The sequence below is a fragment of the Notolepis coatsorum genome (genome assembly GCF_963971535.1).
Source record: "Notolepis coatsorum genome assembly, chromosome: 3".
In the NCBI taxonomy this organism is placed as follows: Eukaryota; Metazoa; Chordata; class Actinopteri; order Aulopiformes; family Paralepididae; genus Notolepis; species Notolepis coatsorum.
The window spans coordinates 52,346,209-52,356,638 of NC_140167.1; the positions used below are offsets into that span (position 1 = coordinate 52,346,209).

General features: G+C 43.0%; 1 protein-coding gene across 1 annotated transcript in view; it reads right to left on the reverse strand.

Moving 5' to 3' along the window:
* pacrg (PARK2 co-regulated) overlaps positions 1-7,729 on the reverse strand; it is a gene marked incomplete at both ends in the record, with an annotated part of 495,713 nt that extends 487,984 nt beyond the window's left edge. The window contains one exon of the mRNA XM_084311203.1: positions 7,661-7,729. Coding sequence (XP_084167329.1) covers positions 7,661-7,729 — 69 coding nt within the window. The remainder of the gene's footprint in view (positions 1-7,660) is intronic.
* Positions 7,730-10,430: the final 2,701 nt, after the last annotated feature.

Consider the following 10,430-nt stretch of genomic DNA (forward strand, 5'->3'; position numbering starts at 1 on the left):
TAGCGCTGTGAATATAACCGTTATACGGGATTTGGTCTAGTATATTTTCTGGAAGGCTAGATAAAGGGCTAATAGCTGCTAACGTTATATCCAATGGCATTTCCGTTATACAGATGCTACAGTTAAAACTCAAACTGCATATGATCGGCACGATCCTCAAGCATGTATGCATGAAAGGGGGGGGGGGGGGGCGGGGGATGTCGTTTCTTATTATTGATTACCAATAACCGTGTTCGTCTAACTAGCCACATAGGCCGATCGCCTGGATGGCTATCAAAACAATGCCCGATCGGGTTGTACTTTACGTGAAATAGATCTTACCATGAGCCGGTTGGATCCCCCTGAGCATTTGCCCGTTATCGATCGCCATCTGGTAGATCGATATGTCCATTGGCTGATGATAAATCCCCTTATTGCATAGTGAAATCCGCAATTCAAAACGTATCCCGTGCAACAGACAATAGCTATCACTTCAGATGAGTAGAAAACTACATTAGAGATCCAAAAAAAAATTTTAATAAATCTGCCACAGGGAATACTCTATTATCGCAATAGCGCCCCTAAGAGGATCTGGCCGGTATTGCACGTTCTCGAATTCAAAGAGTAGGGTACATCTGCAGTGCATCTCGGCGACCTTGAATAGGTTATTAAAATGGAATAAGAGCCAAAACAACTTGCCACGGATATATCCGTGCTTCTGTCCACAACGGGTGGAATCGAAACACGGAGATCTCCGTGGTCGGGCGCCATTGTGTTAGAAGAAAAGAGTCAGGGGTGGGCTACTTGGGAGCGGGCCGTGTTGCGTGAAGGCAAATGTGAACAGGTGGGTTTTTAGGTTGGTTTTGAAGAGGTTGATGGTGTCAGAGCCTCGGATGGAGGGGGAGAGGGAGTTCCACAGCCTGGGGGCAGCTACAGCGAAAGCTCGGTCTCCCAGTAATAGTCTAGTTCATAGCAGCGTGGTCCTAATTCGCTGCTGAATGCATATAAGGGAAACAGTGCTGAGTTACTCATCCCCAGTACACCTGGCAGCATAGCTTATTCATTTGGATTATTGGTAAAATAATAAATTGCTTTTGTTTTTTATTTGGAAGAAGGAGATAGGCTTAATCAAAGAAACATTTCAAGAAAAAATATGTTTTTTCTCTCCTGAATCCGACTGGATTTCAAAGGCTGATTTATGGTTTGCCGTTTTGCTCAGAAATACAACCATGGTCATCCGTGTCAGACGACAGTCTGAAGGTGTTTCTGCTGTCCCTCCAAATCCATGTTATTCTTTGTCACCTAGCTGGAATAAGCCTCTGACACTGAAAATAACAGCTTTTGTCCCCCCTCTGTCTCAAACACAAGGTGACGACCTCCCACCAGAATACAAAACGCCTCTTTTTTCTCTCTTTAAAAGCTGAAGGATGAATCACAGAGAGAAGAGACGGGTTCAGGGGCCTATATTGTATTGATTCACTTTCTATGACCGCAAATACTTTACACCATAATAAGCCTATCTTCAAATCCCCATACCCTTTTAAGGCTCCAAATGGCCTTGCCGTTATCTACAAATCACGTCTCAGTGAGCCTGTCGTCTCTAGGGTGATATGTCAGCGACTGCAGGGGAGAAAGAACAGCAGCAGAGGAAAGCAATAGACACAAGCCAACCCCCGAAAAACGTAGCCTAATGGTTTTTGTTGAGGATTTAAGCAGTACGATAGTGTGGGAGTATTACTCAGGTTCCATCCTCTGGTGGGATGGTGAATATTGAAGGGCTTAACCGTGGCCTTCCTCCTGAAGGCTCCTGACAGGAGATTTGTTAATGACCTTCAAACAAGGAGGAGAAAGTCAATGATGGCTCTGATTGCCTCCTAAGCAATGCAGGCCGGACAAGACCTTTCGAAGAGAGAGGAGCGCCATTTTTAACCACAACACAACAACACAGCACCCATTCATCACTTAGGGCTGATTCCTTTATGTGCCACATTAATGTGCATGGATGTAAACGAAGCAGCTGTCTGCTAGACACTTCTTGGCTCAAAGAGGAGGCGCCAGTTAAATTGTTTAAGGATCAAACTATCTGACACTGGACACTCAGCATGTGAGAAGCAGTAAAGAAAAGATGTGAATGTGAGGGGAACGCTGACAGGACATATTATGCTCACACATTTATTTGGAGTGTGTTGTAGTGCTGCTGACTATTGATGCAACTTTTGATTTACTGCTGTGCTAACGTCTCACCGCCCCAGTGAACCAAGCCAGTGCCGTCAACAAAACAGCAATTAAAACAAAACATAGAAAACCCAAACTAGAGCCTAAAGTTTCTGCAACGTCCTTAACAAGAGAAATGTTTCAACATATCAGCAAAGAAAACCCAGAGGGATGACAAATGTTGCAAAGTTTGCATACAGGCACACTGTATTCCTGAAATCTTGAAATCTTGAAAATAACACTTCTCTCATGAGCCACCCGTCTGCGTTTCCTCTGTTATGGAAAGGGAATTTAAGCCGAAAGCACCAAAAAGAGAGAGAAGGGGGATAATTGCTTCAGAGATGAGGTACCTCTGTCTGACAGTTGAAACATTAAGAATATCTGTGACATGCTTTGTTGTTCACCCCTCATAACTATATGCATTCCTGGAAAAAGCACACTAAGGGTGTTAAAAACATAAAGTCATATGAGAGCCGCCTGATTGTAAGCCTGTTTATTATGATTCAGCTTCCCGCTAAAATAGAGCTGAGCCCAGGACAACTTAACTCTCCTCCTCCTCCTCACCCTGCCTTCAAATGAAGCAAAATATCCTCTATGACAAGAAAGGAAGAGCAAATTCCTGAGTGATTCAACTGAGCTGGTACACGTTTGTGGGACGCAGCTCAATCTTCAAGAATAATGGCCTTCTTCAGTGTAGTGCGGTTGCCTATTCATATTGTAATGATCTGAATAGTACAGTAAGAAAGCTCCTGTATGAAAAAAGGATCATTTACAATGCAGGTTTCAGTGAAGTATGATGAATCACCTTCCTGCTTTACAACCACACACAGAGCTGAATAGATTCTCCAACAGAATCCATTTGAAATATTTGCCATGTGCTGCTGCATCATCCACACATAATATCACGGATATCCTGAGCCATGGAAGGCTTATTTCATCATCAGTTTAAAGTCTGTCACCTCAATAGCACTATGGCCTGCCAAATCTGCCAGAATACAGTGGGAGGTTACAGCGGGTTTCATTCCTCAACACCCAACTGAGGGAAATCACACATAGTAAATTCATTATTTTATTGCCTCGTCGTGGCTAAAAACCAGTAGTAATACAAATATCTTAAATAGTATTAGCGTTTTATACAGCCGACTGCAAATACAGAGGAAAGACATCTTGCAGGGTTGAAAAGTTGATTTTTTTAATCTCTAATGTATTTAAAGTACAGTAGATGACAGGCTATCTTTTTTAACAAACAGTAGGCCTAGACCGAGCCTATAGAATATTATATAGGCTACTGGTGCTAATTTCTCATCATAACCTATTTTCCTGGCACCACAAAGATGGGTTTACTTGACCAATCAATAGAGCCCATCAATAAAGACTGATGGGTTCTGGTTTCTGGGCCTATTACACTTTGCTGATCTGTCTTCATTTGCTCTAAATGGACAGGAGGGGAGCCAGACTAGATTTGACTGGTCTTTGGAAATTAGCCCACTCATTCACTGTAGACTAGATAAACTCAAAGCCTCTCTCAACTCTGCAGGAAAGTCAGAGCCACGGGCTGCTCTGGCCCTGTTACCATTTGTCTGTCAAGGCAGGGGAACGCCAGCACAGAACCACTGACGCACTCATCACTCATAGCTTGTAATACTATCTGCTTTAGATTCACAGCGAAATGCTGAGGTGGCTGAATAGATTGATGGATAAATAAAAAAGGCTGAGAGTCTAACAGGGTTTGTAATAGGAGTGCCGATGAGGTCCAGCTCCCAGCTTCCCTGAATACTAACAGATATCTTTATACGAATCTAGCCATGTCAAGTAGACACACACATGTGCACACACACACACACACACACACACACACACACACACACACACACACACACACACACACACACACACACACACACACACACACACACTCACACACACACACACACAGAGACACACACACACGCACACACACACATTTGAATGATTTATTTATGTCCATATTAATACAAGTATGTGGACATGAGGACATAAACACTAATAATGCAATCAGATATTGAGAGATATTGAGAGTAACTGTGCTTGATTGGCCACATTGTTGCATACAAACAGGATAATTACACACATGATGAAAATAACAGTAGCAAGCGAAAAGGTAACACACAAACCAGCAGATATGGAACAATACCTTGCTAATTGCTTGGCCTTTCTCTTAGAGAGACCGGCCATCTGGAGGCCCTTCACAACCAGCTTGTGTACATGACCTACTAGGCTACCAAATATAAAAACCAAAGGTTTACACTTGTAGACCAGATGTGAAATGCTCTGCACCAGTTGTTGATATTACATTATCTTGGTTAAAAAGGATTCCTCTAGACTGTACTCAAAGGTTCAACCAACCTCTAGAATGAACACCTCCCCAATATTTTCAATGACAATAAGCACATCCGGGGTTAGCCGGCCCGTGATGTTAGAGAACACTTCTCATCACTACACAAATTAAACATGCTCGGCTTCACAGTAGTGTTTATAGATGACTATGGAAGATCTAGAAATGGAAGTGATATCTTTTTTATATCATCTACATGCTCCACAGAGCGTACACGCACCTGGAGAAGCCGCGCAGCTCAGTGAGGATTATGTTCTTTGATTTCTCCAGCGCCTTCAACACCATCCAGCCGTCACTGCTAGCGGAGAAGCTCTCCGCGATGCAGCTGGAGCACGGCTTGGTGGCCTGGATCAAGGACTATCTCACTGAGAGGCCACAGTACATCAGACTAAAGGACAGTCAGTCTGACGTACAGGTGACACACTCAAGCGGGTGTCACCTGCAGAAGTTCTCAGACGACTCCTCCATCGTAAGCTACATCACCGACGATGATGAGGAGGAGTACAGAGCCCTGGTGGAGAGCTTCGTGGGGTGGAGCGACAGCAACCACCTCCAACTCAACACCAGTAAGACCAAGGAGCTGGTGGTGGACTTCCGGAGGGGCAAGAAGAGGCCCCCCCTGATTCCCATCTCCATCCGAGGGGTGGATGTGGAGTGGACTCATACAAGTTCCTTGGGGTACACCTGAACAATAAACTGGACTGGTCGGATAACACAGAGGCCCTCTACAGGAAGGGACAGAGCAGGCTGTTCTTCCTGAGGAGACTCAGGTCCTTCAATGTGTGCAACAGACTGCTGCAGTCTTTTTACTGTTGTCTGTTGTGGCCAGCATCCTCTTCTATGCTGTGGCATGCTGGGGAGGCTACATCAACTCAAGGGACACCAACAAGCTCAACAAGCTGGTGAGGAAGGCTAGCTCCGTGGTGGGAGTCGAGCTACCTAGACTTGAGGTGATGGCAGAGAGGGGGATGATAAGGAAGCTGGCTGCCATCATGGAGAACCCCTACCACCCCCTCTACGACGAGCTAGTCAAGATGAGAAGCTCGTTCAGCCACAGACTCATTCCCCCACGACACTTAACTAACCGCCTCGGACAGTCCTTCATACCAGCGGCCATCAGGCTCCACAACAGTGGGCAGCGACTAGCAGCCTCCAGGCTCCACAACAGGGGGCAGCGACAGCGACTGCTACCAGACATTGACCTGGGACTTATAGGAACCCAAGGAGGACAACCTACACTACCTTAGGCTTACTGCACCTTAGGTGGACACTGTGATACTGTGATACTGTGAATAATGTATATTTCAGTGGATATCGTGATACTGTGAATAATGTATACAGTAGATAGTAAATTAGAACACTACCTCATGCATACTGCACCTTATGTGACACTGTGAATAATGTGAATATTTCTTCAGCTAGTCAGATAGTAAATTATATTGACCATATTGACCAAATTGTTTACACTGCCTGTGTTGTTTTTACTACCTGTACACTGTGTTGTTTTACTACTTGTACCCCCCCCCCCCCTCCCCCCCATGCTGCTATGATGCCTGAATTTCCCCAAGGGGATCAATAAAGGAATATCTTATCTTATCTTATCTTATATCACACACACCCACACACACACACTACCATGCAACGACCACCCCTTCCCTCAGGAAAGAGTGCATTTTTCTGACCACCTAAAGAAAGATGTATCCCAAGATGTGATACTTTGTATGTTTGCTTTCTAGGGCTGACCCAAATGCTTCAAAGATTCAACACCAAAATCAAGATTTGAATGCTTCATTGTTTTTATGTTGTTGTTGTTGTTGTTGTTGTTGTTGTTGTTGTTGTTGTTGTTGTTGTTTCTTTTACCACTCCAAATATTTCTATATTGCAGCATGAAGAAACAGCATAGCTTATCGGAATGATAATTGAATATTTATTTTGAAAATCATTTCCTCTCATACAAGTACTCCTGTAAAAGTAAAAACTGAAAATAGTTCATAAAAACTACAACATAGCTCTCATCTAACTTTACCCACCGCATTGAAACAGTGTGCAAGAACAATGCACCTTTGATTTGTTGATATGCCTATAGGCTACTGAAGCTTAGAAACCCCAAAACAGCCCTTTGTTTTCTTGTGTTCTTACTTAGCATAATTATGTCTCCCAAATGAGTAGTGTAATTTCCTTGCATTACAGTCTCTAAATGGGTTGTGCAAGTCTTATTTTCCCCCAAAAGGTCATAGAGTATAGCCTTCATCGCCCATCACTTCTACATAACCACCTCAACTTTTCCAAAAGCCAAGCAAAACCACACACACACGCATGTCTTGTCGGAGGACCCTTATGTAAACAATTCTGGTCTTCATCCTCTTAGCAGTTATTTGTATTGAGCAGTACTGTATTGTACCCATTCTGCAACCTGCTAATAAAGTTTTCAATCAATTGTACATGCACACTGACAGACAAACAAATATCGCTAGCCATGCTAATGTTTCATCTATTTTAATTATGCAGATTGCAGTATTTGTGTATACTGCATCAGCTGTGTCTATTAGCAGATCAGTATCTATCTGCTGCATAATTGAATAATTCCGAGAGCGATAACGTTACATTTAGTAGCATGAGGTCCCCTCCTTCTGTTATCTTCATTCTACAGTACACATATTGGACTTGACAGCAGAGCTGAGCTCACAAAGCCAACTGAACTCAACCACTTGTCATTGTAACACCGATTTCCTGAAAGTGGGGTTGATTGCCGAGTTGATTACTATTCTTCTATTACCTATAATCTACTCTGAACACTGAGCAGGGTGTTTATCGCTGTCAAATCAAACACAGAGCTATGAAACTAAAACGTTGTGCAGCAAACAACTCGAAAATGTGCTACAGGTGTGATGATGTGTGGAGTTGGCAATGGCATGCGCCCATATGCCAGATGTTCGCTGGCAAAATCGCTTGTTAATGTCTAACAATACAATAACGTTACGTTTAGCCGTATTATAGTGTGAAATTAACTGGCAACTAGCGTTAGGTGATTTACTGGGAATAAAGGTCGTGTTTGTTTTGGCCAGCTGTGTGTTTCAATGTATCAAAACTTACCACGGAGTTCTTCATAGTTGACTTCACGCTGAAACCTTCGGCTGTTAACTCCTTCATGTTCTTGAACATGTCAGAATTGTCGAATAATGACACGAATTTAGCGTCACGCCGAAAATATGCTTGTTGCCTTGTGTTAGCGTTGCTAAGGAACTTTCCTCCTCCTGCGTTGTGTGTGCCCCGTGTTACCATGGAAACCCCGCCGCGAGCAGCTGAAGGTGCAGACACGAGGTTCAAGAAACACAAACATACCGGTTTTGATTGATTGATTGATTGAAAACTTTATTAACAGATTGCAGAATGGGTACAATACAGTACAGCTCAATACACACAATTGTTAAGGGGATGCAGACCAGAGAAAGACTTTCGTCTTGTTTACATCAGGGTCCCCCATTTTCAATTCATCAGGACATATATGACATACATGACATACAGATAGTCAGTACTGCTACATCTATACATTTATGACATACCAGATTTGCAAATACAGTACTGTTTGTGATACAGAAGGAGTCAGGAAAAGGGAGTATATACATTTGACGTAGAAACTGTACATTGGAGGAGGTTGGGTGGGGGGGGGTTGGGTACACTGGGATATTGACAACCATACTGGGTAATCTACATTGGAGGTGGTTGGGGGGGGGGGCACACTGTATAAACAAGCAAAACTGTACATTGAGGGGGGGGGGGACACTGTACAAACAAACAAAATTGTACATTGGACTATTGACAAAACCATACTAGGTAAATTACTGTACATTGGAGGGGGTTGGGTTAGGATATTTACAGGGGCCAGTGTTGAATTGCAGTCTCCCGTAGGTGTCCCTTGAGAGAGGTTTTGAAAGTGGGTAGTGATCCACATTCCTTTACAGCTTTGGGTAGGGCGTTCCACATTGATGTGGCATAATTGCGAAACGTGTTTAGTCCCTTATTTGAGCAGAATCTGGGTTTAACATGATTTGTGGAGCTCCCTCTGGTGTTGTGATCGTGGTATTCACTGACCTTTGGGAAGTATTTTGACATGTACATGGGTACCTTGGTTGTGTAGTGTATCTTGTAGACCAGGCCCATTGCAAGTTGCTGTACTCTGTCGTCTACTCTAAGCCATCCTAGGTTGTCAAAGTGGGCAGGGGTGAGGTGGGTTCTAGGAGTAAGGTCAAGCAGTAGTCTGACCAGTTTGTTTTGAGATGTTTGTAATTTTGTTTTTAGCGCCTTTGAGGTGCTTTGGTACCATGAGGTGCAAGCATAGTCGTAGTACCCCTGAATGAGTGCTCCTGCCAGAGTCTTCAGGGTATTCTTGTTTACCAGAGAGGAGATCCGGTACAAGAATCGAGTTCGTTGGTTGACTTTTTTTATTACATTGGATGCCATTTTGTCACAGGAGAGATTAGCCTCTAGGATGGAACCCAGGTAGGTAATTTCATCTTTCCTTGTGACAATATTGTCACCCACTGTAACTGAGAAGCCGTCAGTCTTGCTGAGTTTGTTATTTGAACCGAAGAGAATGGACTCTGTTTTGCCCATGTGTAATGATAGTTTGTTATCAGCGAGCCATATGCAGATTCTGCCTAGTTCCGAGCTGAGGGTTTTTTCAACCTGTAACTTGTTCTTGTCAGAGACCAGCAGGGCTGAGTCGTCCGCAAACAGGAACAAGTTGCAGTCACAAGCTGACGACATGTCATTTGCATAAATTAGGAACAGTAGCGGTCCTAGTATGCTTCCTTGTGGAACACCACAGCTCACTGTGAGGGGGGGGGATAGGGTACCGTTTACCTCCACCATCTGTTCCCTCCCATCCGGGCTCATTGTTAGAAAATGTATTTGTCAAGACTGCCCTTCTCTCAACATTGGCCTATCAAGTTAATTTTACTGCGGGAAACAACATATTGGCATATTTTGAGTACACATTGTTTCGGCGCTTTAGCAATAACGCCCTAACTTGAATCTTAAAGGGGAACACGAACACCATGCAGAAACACAATCGAATATGTTATTTCCATGGCCCAAGACATGAGCTACTCTCTCTCCCAAAGCCATAAACCAGAAAAGTAAGAATCAAACTTGTGATGTCATCAAATATAAATATAAAGCTGCTCCATTGAAATATAAAGCTGCTCTCACTGATCTTGTGGACCACATAGTGTTTATTAAATTTTTTAATTTGTATTATATATATTTTTAAATATCCAAATTAGCTTTATTCTATAGTAAATGGTGCATAGCGCTTTTATCCTAAGCTCTTTACAATTTGTTCCTCACATTTGACCCATTCACTCACACATTCACATTTCACACACCGATGGCAGAGGCAACCATGCAAGGACAGGTACCAACCTGCTCACTGGGAGCAGTTAGGGGTTAAGTGTCTTGCTCAAGGACTTCGACATACTGCCCGCGAGGAGTGGGAATCAAACTGGGAACCCCCGGATTACCAGATGACTGCTATACCTCCAGAACCACTGTCGCAGCAGTATTCTCAGTTCTGAAAAATATCTATAAATCTATCTATCTAACTTTCTATCTATCTACAGTATCTATCTATCTATCTATCTATCTATCTATCTATCTATCTATCTATCTATCTATCTATCTATCTATCTATCTATCTATCTATCTATCTATCTATCTATCTATCTATCTATCTATCTATCTATCTATCTATCTATCTATCTATCTATCTATCTATCTATCTATCTATCTATCTATCTATCTATCTATCTATCTATCTATCTATCTATCTATCTATCTATCTATCTATCTATCTATCTATCTA